At 30.7% G+C, this 26903-nt stretch overlaps 2 protein-coding genes across 13 annotated transcripts in view; both read left to right on the plus strand.

Annotated features, from left to right (window-relative positions):
• The first annotated feature begins 6 nt into the window (after positions 1–6).
• On the plus strand, positions 7–6096 carry LOC118180475 (uncharacterized). Of its 4 annotated transcripts, none has more exons than XM_085821801.1 (5): positions 8–197; positions 969–1129; positions 2022–2165; positions 3285–3398; positions 4026–6096. In XM_085821801.1, the coding sequence occupies exons 3-5, from the start codon at positions 2142–2144 to the stop codon at positions 4458–4460; spliced, it is 573 nt and encodes a 190-aa protein (XP_085677927.1). In that variant the 5' UTR covers positions 8–197; positions 969–1129; positions 2022–2141; the 3' UTR covers positions 4461–6096. The 4 variants fall into 4 exon arrangements, with proteins under 4 accessions (XP_085677928.1, XP_085677927.1, XP_085677924.1 ...); XM_085821798.1 differs by having other exon boundaries at positions 19–197; XM_085821802.1 differs by lacking the exon at positions 969–1129 and having other exon boundaries at positions 7–197.
• An 8255-nt stretch (positions 6097–14351) lies between these two features.
• The window catches only part of LOC118203922 (uncharacterized), a 45733-nt gene continuing 33181 nt past the window's right edge, over positions 14352–26903 (plus strand). For 2 of the 9 annotated variants that reach the window (XM_085821810.1, XM_085821811.1), the window contains exons 1-2: positions 14361–14765; positions 15475–15683. In XM_085821810.1, the coding sequence (XP_085677936.1) occupies positions 14700–14765; positions 15475–15683 (275 nt within the window). In that variant the 5' untranslated portion in view covers positions 14361–14699. Of the gene's footprint in view, positions 14766–15474; positions 15684–26903 lie in introns of all 9 variants that reach the window. The other 7 variants (XM_085821806.1, XM_085821812.1, XM_085821809.1 and 4 more) reach the window with 7 other exon arrangements.

The following is a 26903-nucleotide window of genomic DNA, read 5'->3' on the forward strand; positions in this document are numbered from 1 at the left end:
CTTGTGTCAACGATAGGGGAATGGCCGGTTTATCGATTACGAGTTTCAAAGTCCGTCTCGTGTATGAACCTTTGTGTTTAGAGGCAAAATGAATTTTGCGAAATCTTGGAGCGAATTTAAAGAAATACTTCGCAGACACGAAGTAGAAACTGTAACAAAATATGTTTACTACTATGGAAAGTCATTCGATAAAGAGAGTAAGTAATTTTTGAAGATGTAATGAGTAAATAAAAATCCTCTAGAATGTAAATGCTTTCTTTGGTTGTTTAGTTGATATTTGGCCATTTTGTTCCAAAGAACTTATCAGCACTAATTTGTATTAATTTTATTGCGTAAGATCTAGTTGATGTTGCGAGATTCGGTCCAAGTTGAAAAAAGGGTTTATAGACGTTCATATTCATTAATTTTGTTGCATAACGTGTAGTAGCGTTATGTTTGATTTTTATTTGGTTTCATTGTCAGGTATTGCATGTTTTTTTTTTTTTTTTTTTTTTTTTTTTTTTTTAAATAGCTGATGCTTCACGAAACATTCCGTACTATATTAAACATTAAACAAGATATACCGTGTTAGATTTGAAAATTTTTATTGTTTCTTGAGAAACTCGACAATTGTCTCGATGACTACTATATTTTTCATCCTATTTTAGTGTATGAATGCAGTCTGTTGATTTGAAATATAATCATTTAATAGTCTATAAAGAAAATCCATTCTTTAGTTTTATCATTAACAACATGTTTCAAAATAACCTTATAATAAACACTACCAATTCAAAAAATATTCTGTTTTATTTTCAGGTAATAGTTCACCATAAAATTATAATGCATTGAAATATCAGGAAGTTATAATAATAAAGATATTAAATTTTAGAAAACAGGAAAGTTTTCTGAAATGTATATATATTTCTTTAGTCAATGAATGCTACTTATCTTGTGTGTCAAATCACATTACTGTCTATTTTGACTCTTAGCACCAATGGACTAGCAGATAAGATAGCTGAATACTGGATGTTTGATCAAGGTACAAATACTGTTGAATGGATTAGCTGCATGGGAATTTTCCTGTTCTCCTTATATATAAGTGAATACAAGACAGTTTCCCATTAGACCTTCTCAAAGGCATCCCTTTTGCGTAAGGCAGCTAGCTCATTCTATACTTTACCTAGCATATATAATTTTAATATGAGACAAAATGACATAATATTTTTACATAATAGTTTAATGCTTTTAATATCTCTCTATGTTTGCAGTAGGTGCTGCTTAATGTGATTACATTTGCCCATTTTTGATAATATAAGATGATGAGAAAAGTATCTTTTAAAATAGGAATTGAATTAACTATAAATATAACTAGCCACTTTCTTAACATTTTAATTAGGAAAAATAAAAGTTTGTTTATCAATTGTTTACAGTCTTCATTGCAAAAGTTCATTTGAGTAGTCCATAATGTTTCTGAAATTTATTGGACCAATTCTATACCTATAATCTTAATACTTGGAGGGCATCCTTGTTTAAAGAGATTTTGCCAATGTAAAATCTGAAATTGGGCAAAAACGCAAGTGTATTTTGGCAAAGATGTTTTCAGGAATTTTTACCTCCCTTTTGAAGAAGAGGGAACTGTGCTGAAGCCCTTCCAAATCAATAGCTATTGAAAATTCGTATGAAATTAAGTTTTTTTTTTATTTTATTGTTTTGCGCTTTTTTCTAAATGCTTGATTAAAATCATTTTCGTTCTTCAGTTTAAGAAATTTATTGTATAATATTTTGATTATATTAACCAAATTGAGCAAATAAAATTACAGCAAATGATGCATTTTTTTATGTTTCCATATATGAAAGAGCAGAACTTAGAAATTCAATAGCAATATACACGACATCAGCTGCAATACATTAAGCAGTGTCTACAGTATGTAGTATATATAGAGACAGTTAAATGTATAATATGTTTATAGAGATCTGTAATTTCTTTCTTTTAAAAATCAAAGCTTATCAGATTGTGATCTAAATCAAAATTTTCTTTCCAGTTGAACTAACTCCAAATTTACGATTAAACTGGTTAGATGATATTCCCTATTTCCACTTTGGGCGAAAAACCTATGTTTGCCATCAAGGAAAAGATCTGAATAAACGTCAAAAGGAAAATTATGCTAAAGAAAAAAAATGAAAAGGTAAAATAACATTGTTATATTTAAAAATTTATACAAAAATATCACCTCTTGGATTATATATACAGTCAAAAGTCGTTAATTCGGACACCCATAATTCGGAATGATCTATAATCCGGACATCAAAACTAAAAACTTTCTGCGCATGCGTCACGTTGACACATGTGCAGAGGCGTTCACGCGTGCGCGTAAGACCTTTTACGACTGCGCGTATGAGTGTGCGCAAGTGCAGAATACGTTTTCGCGTGCGTATTTTATGTATAATGGATGTATAAGCTAAAATTATCTAATTATCTATTTCAGTTAATGTTGATGATTGCGTTGTTCCTTAATTTTGGAATTGCATCCGGCTTATTATTTTTTGCAGACTGTAAGAGCAATTTTATAAAAGTAAGCTTAAACTTTCGATTATATCAAAAAGAATTTCCGATATATATTTGTTAATATGTAAAGGATCTAAAGCGAAAGTATGTTTTGAAATCCGAAATCTGTTTATCAATTTCACGCTGCTCGGCGGCGGGCGTGTAATGAATTGGAAGTTGATTTGTCAGCACTATCCTTATCTTCAGCGCAGATGTTTTTATTTTATTTGGCTTATAATTCCTTACCAAATGTAGTATTTCATCTCGATATGCTCCGTCTTTGATATGATTTAAAACAAGTTCCTTGTTTATAGCGAAGAAAAGTGACAGAGGTTATTGAAAACAAAAAAATTTCGATTGACAAATTAGTCGGTGTTCTTGACACAGCAATTATAGGACTTGAACGGCGGAACTTTGTAACTGAACAAGAAATTATGTCTGTTTAATAGAATTAAAGAGAAAGTATTATCACATGAAATGAAGCAAAACTTAAACAACTTACATTGAAAGAAATGTTTAATAAAGTAAACAAATAAATATTAAGCTTTTTCTTTTTGCAAATTTTGATACCTTTTAGATCATAATTGTTCTTTATTTCATAAATTACGGTTTCATATTTTTAATTTTAGAATTTCTGCATGCCATCTTACGAGATTTAAACTAATGATCTATAATCCGGAATCGCCGAAGTCCCGACGAGTCCGGATTAACGACTTTTGACTGTATGTGTGTGTGTTTTTTTTTTTTTTTTTCCTTTTAGTGTCAAACTGATCATGCTTTTGGTAAAGCATATTCCAAGAACCAGACAACTAAAAAAGTTAATTGTCCAGCTGTAATTAATGTTACCCGAATGTACAGGATGCCTCAGTTCAAGGTAGAAGTTTATTTAACTTTTTGTTCTAAGATGGTCTTAGTAATTTTAGAGAATTTTTTTTTAAGGAAAAAATATAATTCTGTCACGTATGAGCAAGATGTATTGAAGGTATTCTGTGATAAAGTATACATACTTTTTGACATAAAAACAAAAGGTATTTTTAGAGTCACAATGTAAAAAAGAGAAATGATTTTTTGTGTCTCTTTATTCAACATATTTTTCTAAATAGTTTTTTTTTTTTTTTGCCTAAAGAGGGTTTTTAACAGTAATATTTTCCTAAATAAATAATTCAGTAATTGACATGCAAATAAAATGATGTTTTCAGGCCAGAAATGCTAATTATATTCTAACCAATTTGCTACAAATAGAAATAAGTTGTTCAAAGTGAAGTTTTATTGGTTATGTTTCTTTGAAGAAGTAATTTGATCTATTGTTATAAAAATGGAAGATCCTTTTTACAGCTTTTTTTAAAGGAAAGAAATGACTCCTCTGTTTTTTTTTTTTTTTTTTTTTTTTTTGAATAATTTGCTATGAACAGAAAGTTTTTAAAATTGAACCTTTATCAATAATTAGTTTTAGATGACTGTGCTGGAATTTCTAAATTTTACTGTGATAAATATGTTACAGGTAGTGCCAACCCGAAAAAGAAAGATTATGATATCTCGGAAAATTAAGGAAAAACTAGCCAATAAAGATAGTATTGCTGGTGAAGAAGTTTTCATGTTTAATTTACCTAATAGCCAAGATCATCAAAATCATCTAATGGGTAACATGGCTGCAGTAATAGAACCTATAGATGCTAGAGTACGGCATTTCATAGCTTCTAAAGTTAAGAATGGAAAATGCAATGCCACTGTAATTGCAGAGCTATTAGAAGTATACGTTTCAACTGAATTGGGAGAAACTGATAAAACGCGCAGACGATTTTATCCAGAAATGGAGGCAATAAGGAAAATAATAAGCCAAGCAAAATCCAATATTAGAACTAGTAAAATTGACCAGGAAAATACAGAAATGTTAATAAATAGCTGGGATACTTCCAAGTGTTCTGTTTTTTTTTAGACCATGTACTGAAAATACATATGATGGTACTGAGCCAAATGACTTTACAGATTCAAAACTAAATCTGCTATTTGTATATCAAAGTGAAGAAATGAAAAATTTATATGTCTTATATGGTTCTAATCTTGTTCTTCTCGACGCGACCTATCGAACCTGTAAGTATGCTCTCCCACTTTATTTTTTAGTTGTCAAAACAAATATGAACTATCAAATAGTGAGCATAATAATTACACAAAATGAAACAGCCAAAGCATTAGAAGAAGCTCTTATAATTATTAAAAATTGGTCGCCTCTCGTTAGACCAAAATATGGGATGGTTGATTTTGCAATGGAAGAAATTACAAGTTTGGAAAATGTCTTTAGAGGAATTAAGGTTTTTATATGTAGTTTCCATCGAGAGCAGGCATGGTCAAGATGGGCTTCTAAGAAAAAGAATGCAGTGGTTCCCAAAGAAGAGCTTTTGTGTAAATTACGTGCCATAGCAAATGCTCCAACTCAAGATGAAATGGTTGCAGCAATAGAGGTATTAAAATCATGGAACCAATATGAAGCTGTGAAAGATTATTTTGAATTAACATGGTTCAAGGAAATTGAGAGATGGGCTTTGGCTTACAAACCAAATGACTTATTCATAAACTCGAACAATGGTGTTGAACGCTTAAATGAGGAACTAAAATATAGATATCTTCAGGGATATAAAAACTGTATGCTGTCTGAAATAATTAAGATCTTGGTTGAGAAATTTCTGCCAGAAAGATATAGAATTTACGTCAGAAAAAATCTGAGTATGCTTTCGCAGGCCAGATTATACAATGAACATGTACCAAATTATTTAATCAATAAGCCAAAATGGTTAATTGATCACATAAAAACAAAATTAAGAGCTGCTGAAGTTTATGTGGGTAGTATAAAAAAAATTTCACATGGCTTCTTTAAAGTTTCTTCTGAAACTAAGCATGATGCAGTTTATTCTGTCACGTTTGATGAACAGAAACAACTGTGTCAATGCACATGCTTAGATTTCAGAAGAAACCGACTGCTGTGCAAGCATATTGTGTTTGCTGGCATGAAGTTTCCAGCCTGGAGTTTGGAATGTACTGCAGAATGGCTATTTTCAAAGTTGATGAAGATTTAGTCTCAAGAAGTATTTCAGGCACCAGAAAACGAAAATATTCATCAACTGAAACTCCTTCAGGTGGAACATCAGATAATTTACCCACCATATCTGAAGAAGCAACGTTGAGTAAAAAAAGAAATTTGATCAATGAGTGCGATGCAAATTACAGATCAATTCGGTCACTCCTTTGGAATTTAGATAGCGAAAATTTACACAATGCAGCCAACTCTTTGAAGGAGATTTTCGAGTCTGCTTCAAAAACAGTTATGCTAAATGAAAATACTGGTCTACCGCTTCAAATTGAAAAAAAAAATAAAAGAATTGTCAAGAAGTATGGTCAACTAAACCTCCATCGCCGTAGAAATACCAGAGTTGGAATAAAGGTGGATATACATAAAGAAACCATTTCAGTAGATGGCCAGTAATTAAAATTAGTATAAAACCTAAAGCAGGCTACAAAGAGCCTTTGGCAAAGGTGACACCCCCACCTATGAGTGGATAATAGAGTAATCTCGGGGACCTGCATGCCATGGATACACTAATACTTATTTTCAAATAAAATAATAAATTTCATACTTTTAGGATAATCTTAAATACTGAATATTATCATACTTGAAATACTTTAGTATGTGCATTTATTTTCAGATTCTTCAGAATTTATAGTGAAAAAACTGCTACAACTGTATACTATCAAATACCAGATTTCAGACAATTAAAATTGACGATAATTCAAAGTATAACATGTAAGTTTTGTACAATTCAATAAACATAATACATGTTATTATTTAGTAATATTTATTTCCTGAACAACTTTACAAACACTTATTTGAGAGTCATATAACTTATTTCTATTCAATAATGCTGCAGCTGCATTGATTGTCACGATCAAGACATATGAGCAATATAGTATTTAATGCACTCAAAACTGAATCTGGTAAAGACTTACGGCATATTGGTTACCAAATGCATCTAAAGCAAACCAGTATGCAGGGTTAGTTTTACAGGTTCACTTGTTTTCAAATTAGCAACTCTGTAAAAGTTTTACTCTTGGTTGTACTGACACTGCCTGTTCTTTCTCATATCTAATTGTAGTTATTTGGTTGTAATATGCAGTAAAGGTAAGAACACTGGTGTAATATGCTGTAATTTTTATGTTAGATAGCCCAGTTACATGACTACAACATTTTTCCACTACTTTTTTTACACCGTAAACTCGGTTTAGAAAGTTATTTTCCATGATTTTGGGGTGTTGTATAATACATCATATGGAATAACTACAGTTAAATGTATTCATTCAAAAGAGGATATATTGTCTTGCTGAATCTTTTCCTGTACTTATTGTTTGATTTAATATTTCCAATGTGGTGGATTGACCATCATGGAATCATAGCATCTAGTAGATCTTTCAATATAACTCCATTCAGATATTCACATTTATATTATTGTAAATTAACGTAGAAGACAGATTGACAGATATTCTCAGTTCATAGTGCCAAAGTGTTTTTTAATAATGCTAAAATACAATTAAAAAAAAAAAGATTACTCATGTTATTATGTAGAATTAATGTTAAAATTCTATACAAGAAACAAGCATCGATTAATTGTGTTATATAGAATTAAAGAATAAACAGTCAGGTAGAAATTTATAAATGCATAAAACACAACAAAAGGCAGGGCTGCATTTATTCATCCAGTTCATTGAAAAAGTTGTGGCTTTCCTAGACCCCTACCCCTTGTCGAACATGTAGGTTGTTTCGAATGTTGTCATGAGTAACTAACATAAAATATAATTTTTTCCCCAAATTAGTATGTTATAATTTTTGAATAAAAGAAGAGTGAGATAAGTGGTTATTCTAGCCGAAATAAAGTGTGCGTCGAGTTCCAGTAAAGACCCAAAAATGTCATCTGGGAAAGCTGAGAAAGGGGAAACGAGCTAGCTTTAACCTGAGTCTAGAGATGCATATAATACATACATACAATACAGATAAGTGTGAGTAAACTGGTGCACTTAAATTATAACATAAGTCACAAATGTACATTACAGGTAAAGCATGTCAATTTAAATAATATGTGTATTAAGTATGGCCATAGGCCATTTACAATTATTTGGGTCATTCACATTATAATCGTAAACCCTTATAACAGGGTTGTCTTCAAATCTTTAAATTCAGAAAAACTTCTAAAATCGTAATTTTTTCTATAGAAGAATTTCTATCCTCAGAAAAATAAATGTTAAAGAATTGAAATATAAAATTTGTGCATTTTATGCAGAAAGTAAAAAGAAATTCATTATTTCATTATAAATTTAATCATAAACAAAAATCTGCTTAATATTTTTTAACAATAATAAGAGAATTTCAAAGATTATTTCAAGTACTTCATTTTGATGTCCAGTGATATTAAAAATTGTTTTAAATTTTGACTTACAGATGCCCTAGAGGAGTTGCATGGTATCTAAAATTTCTGTGAAACACAGTTTGAAAACCTTCAGACTACTCGAAAACTTCAGATTATGTGAAAAAAGAAATGTAGATGTAAAGAGCAGTGATTAAAAAGTTTTAATGACCAAAATATTTTCATTCCATCAGATTATTTGTGTATTTTGAAGAAGACACAATCAGATAATAAGATCACAAATAGAGGATAAGTTTTTTTTTTTTTTCTTTCTTTTTTTTTGGGGGGGGGATTATTGCATATACCATACATTTTAACATATAGAATATTCTTGGATTGTCTACTGAAAACAGTACATAATATATGTAAATTTTAATATATAAGAAGTAATGCAAATATTTCAATAAATGAATGGATAAAAAATGGCCTTCTTAAACAACCTCATGTTTAAATTACTTAGAGGAATTTATGCGAACATGTTTCTGTTGGCATTAATTAAACATTAACAAATGTAGATGAACACAAATTGCATAATGTATTTTAATTGAATATATGTTTTGGAATGAAAAATGTAAACAGCCTTAATATACTTAATAACTCGGATTTGTAATGCATATATTTTTATTTCCAATGGCAGACAAAAGTATTTATACAGACACACTATCAAATAAACACACACAAACAAATATATCACACACTAAATAAACAGAGAATAAGGAAGCCTATTTACTACTGCTTGAACATACTCTAGGCTTCCAGTAACAGCCACAGAGATCCTGTACAAAGAGAGCCATGCATTTTGCAGATGGTGGAGGTTCGTATCTTGGGCTTTTATCACAAAGAACGAATACAGAATTTTTTAATCAAAAAGTTTTGCTGAATAATGACGAGTTAAAATACAAGTTGTTATGATGGAATTAGCCTTTGGGTATCGGAAATGAATATGTAGTTGAAGAACGAAGGTTTGCTTTAAATTACAGATTTCTAATACATTAATTTAATTATGTGTTTTAAAAATATCATTTCAATATAATATTTTTCTAATACATTTATTTTATTATCCAAAATTATTTTCTAATTAACAGAAAGATACAGCATAACTTTCAGTGATCCATTGTCAAAAAAAGGCTTCTTCTGGACAGCTTAATAATAGTACAAGGAAATAAGCTTATTTTATGCATGCCTTGTGGCATGAGATAATGAATTTCTGAAGTATTTTAAAAACTGTAAAAATATGTACATATACCATAGAAATGATTTTTAACACTAAATAAAATTCAATATGTGCCCATAGTAAGATCAACTTATGAAAGCTTTTTTACCAAACTGGAAATCATTGCATAAGGAGGAAAATTTCCAAAAGCCATTTTTTAATTTTTATAATATGACTAACGATAAGGTATTGCTTTTTGATCAATAACATGGGTTGTTTGAACTAATAAAGAAAAACAGCTGAATGCACATATTAGTAACCTTAAATTGCATCAGTATTACAGCGAGTTAATTCTAAATCACAAAACACTTCTGTAAGACAGTCAGACACAGCTGCTACAAAAAATTTTCTATGGAAGTGGTTGTCTTAGGTGATATTTGATGTCAATGTTATTAAATTACCACTTTTGTTATCATCATAGTGTGATATGCATCTCTCTGTGTATACATTTTGAATCTGAAATAATGCATTCAGCATAGCATATATACTTTAGGGATAATTGGGTGTAAAGAAAAGTCAATAAATACAAATTTATTCGCATACAAAAATAATTGTATGGTTAAAATGTACACAAAATGATGAAAATACATAGTTTTTTTTATTATTAATTACCAGACATAAACAGTGCATAAATCTTAACACTAAGCAGGATTATAATTTAAAAAGAAATCAATAGCAAACAAAAATCCACAAAATATTAGTTCACTTGAAGCACTACACATCTTAATACCTGCTGCAAGAATGAAAAAGAAATATGTGCCTACATGAGAAGCAACAGAAAGAAATTGGAGAGTATGGTTAAATAATAAAAACCAAATCCTTAATATCATCTACTGACAGAAAGAGAACAAAATGCAAATAAGAAGCAAATTTCTTAAAAGCTAACAATAAAGAAGAGATTAAAATTAGGATGAACTGTCATATTTTTATTGACATAAAACATCAGATGCCACTTGAAATCAAATGTTAAGTGAAGTGGTGCCCCCACCCCAGTATAATTTTTCGATGTAGAGAAATGAAAATCGTAGACAAAACAAAATTTATAAATTTCTTTCCTCCAGACATAAGTTTGTGCTGTTTAGTACAAAATTTAAGCATCTCAACTGTTCGGAGCAAAATTTTAACGCTGTCTTTGCTTGATCATTGTATATGAAACAACACAGTCAGAGAATATTATAGATATTCAAAGAAGTATTCAGTTGGTATTTCGCTAAGATTACATTACATATATAAGAAAGTGCTTGTGTGGTATAGTATTATAATGTTTATAATAACACACAATTTTTTTACTAAATCAACCCAAGTTTTAAGGCCCGTTTATTCGTATATATATGCACACACAATTAAGTACACAATATATTAAAATAGATATATCACCTAAAAACGATATATCCCTATGAACAAAACAAAAATTATGGGTCATTCAAATAAATAAAAATTCAGTGATTCTTTTGCTGTGTTCTACCCTACGTAATTATTACTTTAAATCGTACATATACAATCAGTAGTCTAATATATATTTTACAATCAGGCATTATTACTACTTAGTCAACAATACAGACATATCTAAATTTTCATTATTGTTTACACTCATTACATGCACAATTGCGGTTTTTTATTTTAACAACAGAAATGAACTAAACATATCAATACTCTTGATCATTGTATCAGCAATATGAGCAAGTTTCTGTGTATCATACAGATTTATTCGCATTGCGCCCAGTCTCGTATACCGCAAAAAAATAAATAAAATAAAATAAAATATGAAGGTGAAGGCCCTTTTCCGTTCCGCAAAATTTTCCACAATTCCGCCTAAAACGTAAACAAAGTATCGAGACTTCGTAATCGATTACAAAGTGCAAAGCTATCAGCTAGTCGTCATCGATGGGGAAAAGGAGACTCTTGGCCATCCGAAAAAGCGGCGACCAAAAAATTAACCTTTAAAGAGCCAATTTGTCGTTGCCAAGAGACTTTACAGAAATTTGTCACTGCAAGAAACTCGTCCTATTAGAGGGAGGTTTATTACAGTCAGATAGCTAGTGTACAAATTAAATAATTTTAGAAAAACAGAAATAAGAATACATTTAATAAAATAATAATAGAACAGGAAAATTAAATATTAAATGTACAGGTTCAGTAAGACAAAGGAGAGAGGAGAGATGTGCATTCAGTCTGCTGGGAGTTCACTCTCCTCTTCACAAATCAACATGCAACTGTTCCGTTTTAAGAATTCATAAAATAAAAATAATACGATGCAGATGATGAGCAGGACTAAAGTGAAGGGCTAGCTCATAGAGCGTTTCCCCCTGAAACAGGCAGTGAGGAGTGATGACGTAGCAATGATACCACTGAGCGCGGAGATTCAATTGACAACATAGAAATTAGCGTTTTAAATTTGAAAAATCAGCGTTTAAAATGAGCTGTGTGTGAAAGATAGCTATAATTTGGAAGAGACAATGTTACTGCAGTATGCATTTTACACTGAACATTACAAAATTTGATAGTACTTACTCAATTTTAAAATAATAGATAAAATGCGCTACTCTTAGCATAAAGTTCCTTTTTTATTTGCAGGGATTTTTTTTTTCTTTAAATGCCTGTATGTTTCTAATCATTTCTTTATCTGCATGTTAACTAAGAGAACTGTACTACTGCTAAGATAACTATAATAACAGCTATTTAAAATTAATCAAAAAAAACAACCTTAAATTGGCATAGTTTTAAACGTGTATGGTTATATATGGCAAAATTTCTGCTAATCTAAGTTTGAGTTTCAGCCTAATTGCAAATTTTACATTAGCAGATTTTCTCCCGATTCATTATAATAACATATATATTTTTTTTTTAATATTGTGTAACTTAGGCTTACATCGATATTTCATTTAAATAAATACATGTAAGACTGTTATCTTAATTTAGACAAAACAACTTTACTCAGAGTACCTAAAATAATTATTTAATTTTTCAAAAGTGGGGGTTAAAGAGGCAGGTCTTCTTATTCCAATTACTTTAATATTATACTTTATATATATTTTATCTAGAATGCTAAGCTAGCACAAAATCGTATCAATAATAACAGAGGATACAATAAATATAACTGTAACAATAACTTAACAGAATTAGTTCTCATTTGAAATATGCTTTACGCTATTAACTTCTAAAATGCAATCTAGAAATATTTCAAATCAAAACATATTATATATACTTACTTTTTGTCTCTCGTTTCCCTTGACCATTAAATAATTTGGTTTTAGTTTGTGACACAATTTAATTCTCTTTAATAATATCAACATTTAAAACAGTTCCATCTTCTAAAACAAATCCTTTATCTAAAAAGTCGTTTCTCAGTAATTTGAGCCCACCAGAGGCCGAGCGGTAAAGTCGCTGAACACTGGTAGTTCGGTCCGAGGTTCGAATCCCGCGAACGGGCTGGCTGCATGGGCGTTTTCGTGGTTTTCCCCATGTGTAACGTGTATACGAGCCAGTTTCCCTTAGAAAGTCCTCCACGAAGGCATCCCTCCCCTTAGGCAGATAGCCCTAGTGTGCTTTGTCATAATTAAATACACCAACACTCAGTAATTTGAGGCAGTGCGCTAAATCTGCAAAAACCCATATTTTTTTCGTTTGGAATACTGGATTTGGAAAATGAGAACTATTAATCGACATCTGTAACTCTTTCCACAAAGTAGTAGATCCTCCTAAATCAGACACTATTGCTTTCACTTCTACTCTAGATGATTGAATACCTCTTATGAGTGAAAAAAGAAGTTCTTTCTTCATTGGAGTGTTAAAATAAAAAAATATTGGTTGTTTCCACTGCGAAATGAGATCTCTGATTAAAACAAACTGCACTTTTTGAAAAGGACCGATTTTGGTCCAGTTTAGAGTCATAGCAGAGTTTAGAATCTATGTGCATTTCGTCGAAACTGAGAACGCATATTTTTTCTACAGAATTCAAATATTGGCATCTTTCCTTCATTACAGCAAGAGCATCACTCTGAATTCCTGGACTACATGAAAATTTAGCGCACCATCTCTTTAATGTGCTAGTGCTAGGTAAAGGAATTCTCATTTTTTCTTTCCAAAAATCGTAGCTTTTCGATGACAGAGCTCTTATGACAATGCAACGTGAAATATCTTCACTAGTCCACCGGATTTTTTCCTTCTTTTCTAGCAATGCGTTAATCTGCGTCTTTGTAAAAATATGCTTTAGACGTTTTTCCAAATTCTCCGATCTGTTCTGTTTTTTCCTAAATTTCGCTGTTTGGAATTTTAATTTCTCAATTTCCGATGCAAATTTCTTTCTAGATGTCGTCCACCTTCTTTGTCGCTGAGCAAACATTCTAAAATCTTTCTTTTTTCTATTTTTCAATATTTTATTACAATTTTCTAAGGATATTATTTTGTTCTTCAAATTATCAATAAATTCTTGTTTATCTTTACACTTAGGGCACTCAGGGATATTGTCACTTGTGAGTTTTATTTCAAAATCATTCACATTTGATTTATTATTGTCAGCTTCAATTTCGTTCTCGGTCTCAAAATAAATTTTCTTTGGGCTTAATTCGTGTAGTCTTTCAAAAGCACTCTGCATTAGTTTTTTCAAATGCCTCCGATTTCTTGGTGTTATTTTGTTTACTGCACACGATAAATTTACTTTCGGCACAGCATTGCATTTCAACAGTTTCTTTTGCGGCAACCCAAGCAAGCGATTTCTCATGTCATCTTCATAATCACTGCACAGAAAATGTTCGCTGCAAATTCTTGCTTTTCACATTAATAGAATCCTGTCTTCGACATTTATGTATCCATTCTTTCGTCAAAAGCAAATTGTCCTTGGGGAAAGCATGAAATACAATATCTCTTCCTTTCGTATTTCTATAAGTGTTACGGCACGTTGCTACAGCACAAGAAGCCATATTACATAAAGAATACTTTAAATATAGAATTTAAAAGGAAAACTGACTAAAACTACATATACACAAATTATTTTAAATATTTGCATTATTAGAAAACAAATATTATGATTAAAATTAATTTGGGATGTGCGATCTCCAGAAAATCGTCTCGCAACTGAATGAAACTACAGTTTTAAAGGCGCGAAATCAGAGCAGGTGCAACAGAGATACGTCAGATTACTTCCGGTTCCCCCCCCCCTCTATGAGACTCGCTTCGGCGAGGAGTCGAACAAAGGAATGACCTAGCCCTTCTATTTATCTCTGGATGATGAATGATGAGCTTTTACAGAAGTTTTACCCGACAGGTTTAGCACATTAGCAGCCCACGAGCGCCCTCTAGCGATAAATGTTTTGAAACCCATTTTCATGCTGTTTGAGCAAAGAATATGTATTGTTAGCCTTGATCTTAAGTAAATGTTGTTGGTTTCTGTTTGGATTTTGAGGATTATTCAGTCAGTTATACATTTCTTTTTTATGCTAGTATATTAGAAGCTTATCATAAAAACTGAAAATCAAAGACGTGCATTTTAACTTGTATTGTCGTCTAATAAATAAATATGGTAACAGAAGCAGGAAAGGAGCTTTTGCGAAATACTATAAATACAGCAAAGTTTCATAATAGAGTATGTGGTATATTGTACTTTAATTCCTATTTCAGTTATGAATAACACAGCGAATTAGTTTAAATTGGAATGTTAAGCGTTTTGTTACTATTTTTCATATTACCTCCAAATATGTAACTAATAATTTATTTGTGAAAATGTATTTATTTCATTTTAAGTATTGTTTGTTATTGTTTGTCATTTTAAGTATTATTTGTTAAGGAGGATCCTTTTAGTTATATTACTACTGCTTGTCTAAATTCTTCTTCGTTCCAACAATTTTATGTGTTCAAAGAATGAATTAGCTAGCACTTCTGTAGTTATGGGAATTCATTTTTTATGATAAATTAATTTCCTTTGATTTTTAAAATATTACAAATTGAAGCAGATATTGTCTTGGTACGACATAGATTTATGATGTAAAACTAAACCTAAACCTAAACCTGTAGGCTGGAGTTGCAAGGTAAATAAAAATCCTTAAAAAATGTGAATTGATGGTATATAGCTAAGGGTTGATGGTCTGATTGGGGTAGCATAGCTTTTTGGGTTTTTTTTGCATTTTCATGGTGTTGCACTGCTATGAAGTTTGACTAAGACTTATATAGAATATAAGTTTTTAAAGCTAAAAGTTAATCTCGAAGAATACGTCTTATTTAGATATGCAATAGTTACATGGAAGAGAAATCAAAATATGTATTTTCAATACTTCATTTTAACTTGTTCATTTTAGATTTTAGAAGAAAATGAAATGTGGAAACAATGGGAGTTAGAACGAGGATTGACGATGATGGTATCAGACGATGATGTTTTGAGAAAAATCAAAAAACATCATCAGTGTTCAAAACACCGTAGAAGAGATAGATCAAGAGATAAATGCAAGTCTAAAATTGAAGAAAAATGTAAAACTCTGGCAGGTTCTTCAAAAGAAGTAACTGACAGGTAATGTATTAAAATGTTGACAGTTTATAAAAGAATATGCACAAAATTGTGATTTTTCTAATCATTTTGTAAATGTTTGTTTAATTTTTCTGTGTTAAGAAATGGAAACTGTGTCAATATGTGCAGTCCCAGCTCGAGTATTATTGGCATCGCAGGCAATAACTTTCAGCACCTGAGGAGTGAATCAAATCTCCTTTCTTCATAGAACTAATAATAAAATTTTTCAAAAATTTAGGAAATGATAAAAATTAATCTCACTCTTTATCACTGGAGAATGAACATTCTTTTCTCCCCTAAAATGGAAATCATTACTTTTGTATTAACGCAACTACCTTGGCGCAATTAGGCGGCTTTTTACAAATGAAAAGGTAAAAGTAACTTGTTGGACTAAAGTTGGTAGTTTTTACACCTTTTTTTAGAAATATTCCCAAACTATCAATATTTTTTATAAATCAGTAAACGATATCAACAAAAAAAAAAAAAAAAAAAAAAAAAAACATACTTTAGCAATTTGAATTATTAGTTAAAGATTACATGAAAACACTTACATTCTTTTTTAGATCTTTTCGTAATTTTTTTGTGCTGTTCTCCTGAAGTACACAGTGATCTGTTCTTGCTTAACCCTCCGAGCGTTACGGGTTTAGCCCTGAAATTTCAGAGTTCCTCAAAATGTCATGAATAAGTGGTATTTTCGTGATTTTAATTGAAAAGTGGCTCTATCATTTTGTACCTTGATTCCTTTTCTTCCAATATACATCCAAATTGAAATCAGATACATTAAAAACTAGCAGAAATTTTGGCTGATCTTTGGAATATGGTAACTGGTAGTTTGGAGGCGATAAAGGTTACTACCTAGGACTTTGGTAATAATGTGAGAAGTACTCAGTTCCGATTACGCATTATTTTGTGTGAGGGAAATGAGAGATCATGAGATATGTCATGTGACATTAATGGACAAATTACAGTTCTTTAATCGGAAAAGGGGGGGATTTGGAAAACTGTAGTACTATATTATTTTGTATTGAGCTTCATTGTGTGTTGTGTGAAATAATAGAAGTGTGCGTGCCACGTAATGAAGATTCTGAAGATTAGGTAAGTTAGTATTTTTATTCATTTGAGGATATTATTTTAATGCATTGTTCTAAATGTGAGGAGTAAATAAATTTATATGGTATTATTGGAAAATTGTTATTAGCGATGATTTAGTTTAAAGTAATTAGGATTGTAATCTAATTTTTATTAATTTAATGTATGTGCTTATTTATATTTTAAGTAGTGTTTTTTAATTTAATTATATTTTAATTTAATGATCGTGATTTTGTGAGTTATATGTTTGTAGTATTTTGGAATACGTTGAGTATTTTCATGCATTTTTGTGAAATTTTTCTAATTTATGAGAAAAAAGCAGTGTACATGGATATAGTGAAGAGTGTGCGCAATGCCATTTTTGTGCAATTCTGGGATGTTTTTTTAAGTAAAAATAAGTCGACATGTACATGGTTTAGTGATATTTTAATTAAATGATAGTTATTTTGTGAATTTTATGTTTGTAGGAATTTGGTATATGTTTCATTTGAAGTAAACGTGCATGGAAATAATTTAAATATTTGACACTAAGTATTTGTAACCATTTGTAATGTTTGCGGTATGAATTCGTTGGTGACGTTTACAATATAATAGATAATTTAGAGGTAAAAGTTTTTGGATATTTTATTTATTTTATACGTGGAAATGTTCATCTTTGGAAAGGGTATATACTTTTTGCAATCAGGTAATTTTATATATGTTCTTTTTACCGGATTTAAAGATTCACAAAAATTTCATGCATTTTCGTGAAATTTTTCTAATTTATGAGAAAAAAGCAGTTTACATGGATATAGTGAAGACTGTGCGCAATGCCATTTTTGTGCAATTCTGGGATGTTTTTTTAAGTAAAAATAAGTCGACGTGTAAATGGTTTATGTGTATGTGCTATTCTGAAAAACGCGCAAGGAGTTTGCGATTGTGCACTTTTTCCCAATTTTGCAGTTAATATTTGTCATGATTAAGCAGTTTTGTTACATAAAATTTCTAGCATAAGTGTAATTCGGCTAGTAGATTGTTGGAAAAAGTGTTCAGTAAATAAAAAGAAAAGAACCATGTCTTTACTTCGTGAAGACAAAATGGCGGCGAAAAAAAATAGAGGGTTGCTGTAGCAGAGTTGGTCGCCAAAATATCGCCAAGTTACCTTAATCCAAAGATCAACCGAAATGGCCATATATAATGAATATAGAAGGCAGCCTTCTGTGCGGAATTTTCCGTCCATAACGCTGAGAGGGTTAAAAAACATCAGAGAATTTTTTAGACTTGGCTTCATGTAATCCTTGGCAACATCAGCTATCGGAGAAACACATTTCCTCGTTGTTTTCTTAAAAAGATTTTCAGGAAACCTCTGTATTCTTGCAGAAATTTTACCACTGTTTCTTCCATCAAAACTCCTCAAGCTCATATTTTAAAACTAAGTTTAAGGCAAAAAAAATATGGTGCTACTTTGGTAGACGGTTGCACGGATTTTTGGCGATTTACGTTGGCGCAATTTCTACAAACGTCAGCCATCTTGAAAAACGCTCTTTTTACACATAGTAAAGTTTTCGAAACTTAAAAAAAAATAAATGTCGTTAGAAATAATGGATTAATTTTTTTGTTGAAAATGTCGTTTTTTACTATGGCAGGCAAGTGTAAATAAATACATTTACTATGAGTATAAAATACTAAAGTAAGGTTATTATTACTTTCATATAGCAAAGAAGAGAATAAAAACATTGTGCCAACGTTTAATTAGATTAAAATATTACTGAAATTGAATATTGAAATAAAAAACATCATCCAACATTTAAAAGAATTAAGAATATTATTAAATTTAAATACGTTATATAGAATATAATATATATATATATATATATATATTATATAGAATAATTTATCAAGCAAAGCAGTAATAACAATTTTTAAAAAAACCAATTTTGGTCTAGAAAACATCTTGCGCAATATGCTGCAAAATAAGTAAAATATAAAAATTGTAGTAAGCTCGCCTAAAAGTTACCAAGAGCTGCTGCTCCAAAAGGTTTAACACGTTTTCAAAAAAATTAATACACATGAAAATCAAATCATTAGACATGTAAAACACTAATAAAATTAACAAACAAAAAGTTAAAAAGTAAGCAGAAAATGGTAAATTAGCCCAATTCGACTTCCAAACAGGCTTTTCAAGGGAAATTTCATTTATTTGAACGTCGAATCAAGCTAACCCCATTACGCGTTTCGCCAAAACAGACAATTGAAACTTTTTCGCTAAAAATTTTTTATATAGAATATATAATAATAATATACATATTTAATATAATATACATATTAATAATATAATATACATATTTATTATATAGAATAAATACATTTAGTACGAGTATAAAATACTAAAGAAAGGTTAAATTATTACTTTCATATAGCATAGAAATAGAATAAAAATACCACTATAAAAACATTGCGCCAACGTTTAATTGGATTAAAATATTACGTAAATTGAATATCGAATTAAAAACCATCATACCAACGTTTAAAATAAGTAAATAAGAACGCTTCGTACACTAGAGCTAAAATGACAGCAATTGGAAGTTTACTGCCGGTAAAAAAGGAGGAATGTCTAATAATTTTCTTACTGTTACAGCGGTTATTTCTTCCAACATGGCCACAATATCATATACGGCCGTCTCAGAATCGGCTCTTCTAACGGTCATCATCTGTGATCTACATTTTCGCACTTCATTGAAGAAACAATTAGCGACGTTTCCTCCAAAAATTTAAAATAAATTTCCTCTGACCCTTGTAACAATTTATAAATAAATCTTTGATTAAGAAAGCCAGGCTGGCGGAAATAAGGTCTCAAAGGACAATTTTTTGATTCCGAAACCAAAAATTCTTGGTACTTATCAAAAACAACATTCATCTTTGAAGGAGACATTTTTGAAGGAATTTGAAGATATGAATTAAATTTTAAAATGGCGCGGTAATGCACAAATTTTCAGCAACCTATCAGGGAGCTGATTACAGCTTATTAATGCACAAATATTCTATAACCAATCAGAGAGCTGATTACATCATGCCTAGAATTAAAATTATTTAAATAATCATACATAATAAAATCATTTTGAAAAAGAAATGCAAAATTAAATTGTATTTTAATATTTAACAGCCATAAATAATGTTTAAAACATTAGATTAAATTTATAGATATTAAAACCAACTACTTTTAAAATAAGGTGACGTCACATCATCCACAGCATAAAATTTCATAAAATATGGTAAAGAATAAAATTTTTATTTCAAATAAAAATGCAAAATTAAATTGATTTTTAATATTTAGAAGCCATAAATAATATTTAAAACACGGAATTTATGCATAATAACACACATTATTTTTTAAATAAAATGTCAACAAAGTATCGGTTACCATAAATAACTTATCCAGCAATGAGTTTACCATAAGTCGTATTACTCGCCAAAAGAAAAATTGCCAAAATCCGTGCAACCGTCTACCAAAGTAGCACCAAAAATATCACAGTTTGCCTATAAAAAGCATTGGCATTTGTAATGCAACAGGAAAGAATCCATATGAAAATGGTGGCGTTGCTTGGCTGAATGATTATTATGAGGGTGATTATCAGAAGAATGGTTGCCATAGTTTGGCATATTGTGGTAATTTGGTAAATTCTTAAGATGGTTGTATTAACCCTGTTGAGTTATTTTATGCAAATAACTCGCCCAACTTCCTCTAAAATGTCGTGAAAGTAAGCCTAGATCTTTGAAAAGTGCCAGCTAGTCTTTTTGTTATTTCTCTTCCCTCACAGAATTTTACATCAATGGTTCCACGTAAAAGAGATTGATTGCACCGTAAACATTAGTAGATGCGAGCTGTTAAGAACGTTGCAAATAAATAGCTTCTCTCTGAGAAACTGTGGGAGTGCCCTAAGGTAAATGTCCAGCAAGTGTTCAGACGTTTCATGAGTAGAAGGTTTCAGAACTACAAAACTTAAGCGTTATCTTTTACAGAAATATCCTATTTTCAAATAAATTGCTTTTAAAATTTACCCGGTTTCATGTTTAATTATTATGCCGTTTATAGCAAAGTTACCTAAATTTTTAAATTGCTGATTTCTAAGTGCAGATAGATTAAATTGTGTTATAATTTATTAATAAAAATCTGTATTAACTGGTGCAACTTTCATTCCTTCTGTAACAGCATAATAAATAGCAGTATTTATAGTTTACTTACCTTTTATATTATTTTCCAAATTTTTAAAACTTTCATCACTTTCTATATTTTTTATTTGCATACAAATAATAATTATTTTTAAACAGTTCTATAATTTCTTTTAATCTTTTTTCACCTTCTTTACTTTAAAGATGTTTAGCATAATATTTGAATTATTACTATAAAAAACTGTGTTTTATGATTTCTGCCAAATTTAATCAACGGGATATGATGTCACTTTTAAATTTGCTTTTGAAAGAAACTCATAGTTAAAAATTAAGTTTCAAATTTTTAGGGTCAAATTTACATCTTTTTGTAAAGGAATCAGGGTGAAGGGAAGAATTTTTAAAACTATATGTGAATTTCTGATTTGAAAAAGGATAGGTATTAAATGTGACTTATTTACTAAGAACAGAAATATAGCATTTATAGTTTGAAAACATCAGATTGCTGTCCGATGCTTCAAATAAAAGTTTACTACTGAAAATTAAAAATTAATGCTTAATTAAGTTTACGTTTTTCCTTCCTTCTTTTAAATAATATTGCCATCTAATCTTGCCAATTCATAAACTTAAATACTTTCTAATTACTCATAAGACCAAATAAAATACAAATAAATAAAATTACTCAAATCAAACAGAATTTGAGGAAGCACTTCCGCAGAGAACCCGGTAAATGTAAACATCGCCAACTTCGGCGATAATAGTTCAAACCTGGTAACCCAGCGGATTTATCGTATTCGCTTGTTCGAAGTTTGCAACCATTCCTCTTGGGTTAATTTTGTTGAATTATCACTGTCGTTGTTCGCATTTGCAGATTTATATTATTCTCTTATTTATTATTATTTTTTCTGAATTTTTTAACAAGGAATGGTTAGAAATATTTTCGTAGATAGATGCCAGTTCTCGGTTCGGGATGAAAGGAAGAAAATACGGCGGGAGGGGTGAATGCTAATTTGTAACACGGCTGTTCACGTTGTGTTCTTAATTATTAACAGTTCTAAGAACCAGCAATTTAAATAACTAAGTAATGCTTTTATTTTTATTATTGGTTATTGTCATCTAAAATGAGAATAAATAAATTTTCTGGCTTAAATTTTAACAATATCTTGTTAATGCTTTTCTAACAATAACCTTTCAGAGGATGGCTGGTGTGACATAAACAGATGATTAAATTGAAATAAAAAATATTATTGATTATCTAAGATGACAGAATAGTTTGCCATGAGTGCATCACCATGGTCATCAAAATTAGCAAACCACTGCTGGTGTAAGGAATATATTGTTTTCTGTATTAACTGGAATTTAAGACAAATTTTTTTCGTTTATCACGTTTAACCGGTTAATTTCAGTACATTAATACTAATTTATATTTTTCAAATGAATTTTTATTTCCGTTATAAATGCCTATATATTGTCTTATAGTTAATATATTCTTTTCTGTGCTAACTTGAATTTAATACAAATTTATTTAGTATATCACGTTTGACCAGTTAGTTTTACATCTACATGCTTATTATCTGTGAATTTTTACTACCATATGCTTAATATATTGTTTTGTCTGCTAACTTGAATTTACATGCACTAAAAATCACGTTTGCGGCTCGGCTCATTGCTGATGAAACGCGAGCTTGGCGAGTAAAAATGCAACGGCGCCAACGGGTTCTTTCCCGAAGCGCCAACGGGTTCTCTGCGGATGAAAACCCGAATTTGAATTTATGAGATCGAGCGATTGTATCTGTACTTCTTTATGAAAAAAAGGTTATAGCAGAAAAATATCAGACTTTTTTAAAAAGTATACTACAATTAAGTAAAATTTTAGAAAAAGAAATTGGGTCTGATGTTTTCTCATTATACATATTATCATAAAATAAGAATTTTCTGCTTTTTTTAGAGCTGTAAGATGGGCATAAAACTTAAAGGTAGGAATTTTGCAACTGCCATTATGATAGCACATTATAGCACTTATGTATTATTTTTTACATAATTAAAATGCTGGATATTCTTATTATCCTATACATTTCTAAAGCTAATGCAGAGTTGGTAGCAGTCCTTACAAGTGATTATATGTCCTTATATTTGAAAATAAATTGTGAAAGCTGTTATAGGTGTTTACTTTTTCTCTAAAGCACTTATTATTATTTTTTAGTGCCCCCCCCCCCCCCCCCGCATCAAAGTCGCAACTAAATAAACAACTTTTTCTTTCTCATCTGGAGCGTCGTATTGTGAATCATACTTCTGGAAATAGCTTTCTCCGCATTAATGTAATCTTTGATTCATGCGTGTAGAGACAGCAATCAATTTAAGAGTAGTGAATCAGTTTAAGAGCAAATTATCCAACTCAGATGTCTGTGTTGCTTATGCTTTGAGCTGGTCATGTTTATGCCTTGCATGTGATATGATAAATAATATATGTAATATAACATTGTTCTGTTCCTATACATTATAGTTACAGCATTAACCTTAAATGATGTGCCAAGGGTTCAGTATAAAACTGATTAACAACTGTTAGTAAATTTTCGTGGGGCATTGGTTGTTAATAACAAATTATTATTATTGTTATGCATTTTATGTGTGTATTAAAATTCAGGAAATGAAAGAGAAGAAACATCAGTAAAAACAAAAAAGTATCTAAATTTGGTACTCTTCTGTTATCGGGACTGGGTTCAGTAATGTATGTGCGCATGCATGCATGTATAGATGTATGTGTTCATGTATGCACATATGCATGTTCATACATTTCTGAATCCAGTCTGCCCACCGGGCTGAGTGGTAAAGTCGCTAATTTCGGAGAAATATTTTTGGGAATTCACTAATATAAATGGTGAAATACTCGAATTTCGAAGCAAGAAGTGAAACATAAGCATTTCAAAATTCATTTTTTCTAATGAAGAGTTCTTAACTTTTCGCTTTTGGGGATGTGAATTCTTTAATTTATTTTTTTTTTTTAACAAATGGCAGGCACTTGCCTATAACGGCATTGGCCATTACTAAGGCCACAAGTGGTGACCATTTTATTATGGAGGTACTTAATAGGTGGTCACCGTTACCTCCTATGAAGGGAAAGACAATTTTACATGCATGCCTTCTCCGGGATTCGAAACAGCCCCTTTGGTATCGCAGTCAGGCTTCCCTAACCACTATACCGTCTAGGCAGCTGAATTCTTTTAATAAACGATTCTAAATTTGGCGATTTTAAGATCAGTTTCTATAGAAAATTTTTAATTCCGAGATCTGGAAAATTTTCAACGATTTTTTTTAAAACATCGTAACATTGATAACTTTCATTTAAATAATAGTAATATATTGAAATTATATTTTTAAAAATAACATTAAAATAAAACATTTTTATTTTTCGCTGTCATATTATAAAGCTCCACTTTGCCAACTTATTATTCAATATTTTGAATCTGAAAAATAAACAAGGTATAATGCTATAAAGTTCAATTTCTAAAACAGTACTTAGCAAAAGCAAAATTAGCTATGTACTTCATTCATTATGTTTTCTTTTTAATTTTTTCATATTAAGAGTTTTTCCCATGTAATTTTCTTGGAATATTCAGAATTCCCAGAATATACATAATTTTCTCTATAAAATTAATTTTACATGTTTTCCCTCTTTTTTTTTTCAAAATATTTCTGGTTTTTTCCTGTTACAGAATCGGTAGGGATAATTTTTCTTTAGGATTTTAGACACTGAAGCTTGGAAAGTTTAGAAGGACTTGAAGGCAAGATTTATAGACCCACAATTCTAGAAGATTCCAGAAATATGTGATAAAATTTTTTAAAAAAATGTCTCCAAGTAACACATAATGAACGTACTTTACAGAAAGTTCGCAATGTAACACATAATGAACATATTTTACAAAAAGTTTGCAATGAATTTCTTACGTTTTGGAGAACATCATCTGGAAGAACAATGAAAACATAATATTTGAATGTTTTACTTCTGATACTAGAATCTTTTTCTTAACATGTTTATTTTCCCTTTATGTTCTCTACTTTTCATTAGACACAAGCATGGAAAATATCAAAAATGCACTTCTTCACGTGCTTTTTTAAAAATTATCACATGGATAGGCATTATAGAAAGGATTTAGTTCCTTTACTCTATTTGCAACGAACATTGACCAATCACCACTGTTTTTAATCCACCAGAGTGCTACCATAGAATTACTCTATGCTATAATTTTCAAATCGTGCAAATCCAAGGCGGCGTATATTGAGCGAACTAGTCTCGTGCCAATGCAACAGGCCATCAATTCTAACTGGGGTATTGTCAGAGATTTTAACTGCGTTAGCCTGGATTTGGCTCTGATCAATCGAACTTTGACTCCCACGGGCGTTACAGTTCTAATATAGGCACATGCACCATAAGAGCTCTTAAATGCGACAACGAATAAATGTAACTCTGAATTCTCATTTATCTCTACATATCGTGGAATACTAATTTTCTCAAAATATTTAATTTCATCCTGCCACTTCTGAAAAGTTTTCTGAATGTTGTCTGGCAAGGGGTCTCCCATTTTAATTTCATAGTCCAAGCCTCCTGTAATAGTAACTTAGGTAACAAGGTAGTTGGACTCAAAAAACCTTGCGGATTAAAAATTTTATGTACCATAGCCAAAATATTACGTTTACTTATCTCATTACCATTGAATAATTAAGGTTACATTTTAATGTATCATTATCCAAATCCCGTAAGATTCCAAGAAGAGAAGTTATACCTGAACTACGGGAAATACAATGACCTGGAACATTACTTTCCCAATCCCGTAGGTTAAAACATCCCGAGCCATTACTTCTATTGCCTTAACTATAAAACTTTCTTGCTGTTTGATATCGAAAACCCAGTGACACAATTGTCAACATAAAATGAATGCTTTAATTTTTGGGTCATATCGTCAAACTCGGCAGGGGAATTATCCAAGAGATGCTCTATCAATGCAGAGAGTTGGAATGGAGACGAACAAACGCCGAACACCACTCTGCAGTGTCTGTAAATCATAGGTTCTTCAGGAGTTGGAAGAAAAAACCTCAAATAATATCTATGTTCTGGGATAATACTCAGCTGAAGAAACGCTTTCTCTATATCTGATGATAAACCAACGGAATACAATCTAAACCTGTCAGGTATCAGTTGAATTAAATTCGGCCCTCTATTTAAACAATCATTTAGGGATGGTTGATTTCTCTCTCGGGCTGAAGCATCGAACACTGGCCTTACCTTCATTGTCTGGCTAGTATGCTTTATAACAGGTCTATGGGGCAAATAATAACTCAAATTATCAATTTCAGTTTCAGGAACCTTTTCTATTACTTTTAGGTCTTTCCATTGCTTAAAAACTACCTTATAGTCATCTAACTGATTTTCCTCATTAATTCGTTGACACATTCTTTAATGCCTTTTAAAAGTCATAGACCTTACTGTTAGGTAACAGAATTTCAGATTTAAAGGGTAGTGGCAATTCATATCGGCCATCAGGAAGAACATTTAAATTCTCTTTAAATTGCTTAATGGTATCAGAGTGAGCAAGTTTACGTTTAACGTCTTCAGTTGGGTCTATTTGCCAATTTCATCTAAATTCCAGAGTTCAGTTACGCTAAGATTAGCACAATGCAACGAAACTACATTATTGCACAAATTATTTTCTAGTAATGCTGGAATAGTAGCTGAATTAGGTTCTTTAGATAAGCTGTTTACTTTACCAACCACAGTGTATCCAAATTTAATCTCAACTACAGTTACGCCCAAGTTCAGTTTCAGAGAGCTGCCAGTAATAAGGTTTCCGATGGCATCTGCTCCTAAAAGCAATTCAATGTCATATTCTTTAGCTTGCAAATCAGACAAGGTAATATTTCTTTCTTTTAATTCTTTCAGGGTATTGTGATCAACTACTTTTGGAACACACTCACATATTTTGTTTTGAGAAA

The sequence above is a fragment of the Stegodyphus dumicola genome, chromosome 8, assembly GCF_044657685.1.
Source record: "Stegodyphus dumicola isolate Sdum_Otavi_A_Nest chromosome 8, ASM4465768v1".
Taxonomy (NCBI): domain Eukaryota; kingdom Metazoa; phylum Arthropoda; class Arachnida; order Araneae; family Eresidae; genus Stegodyphus; species Stegodyphus dumicola.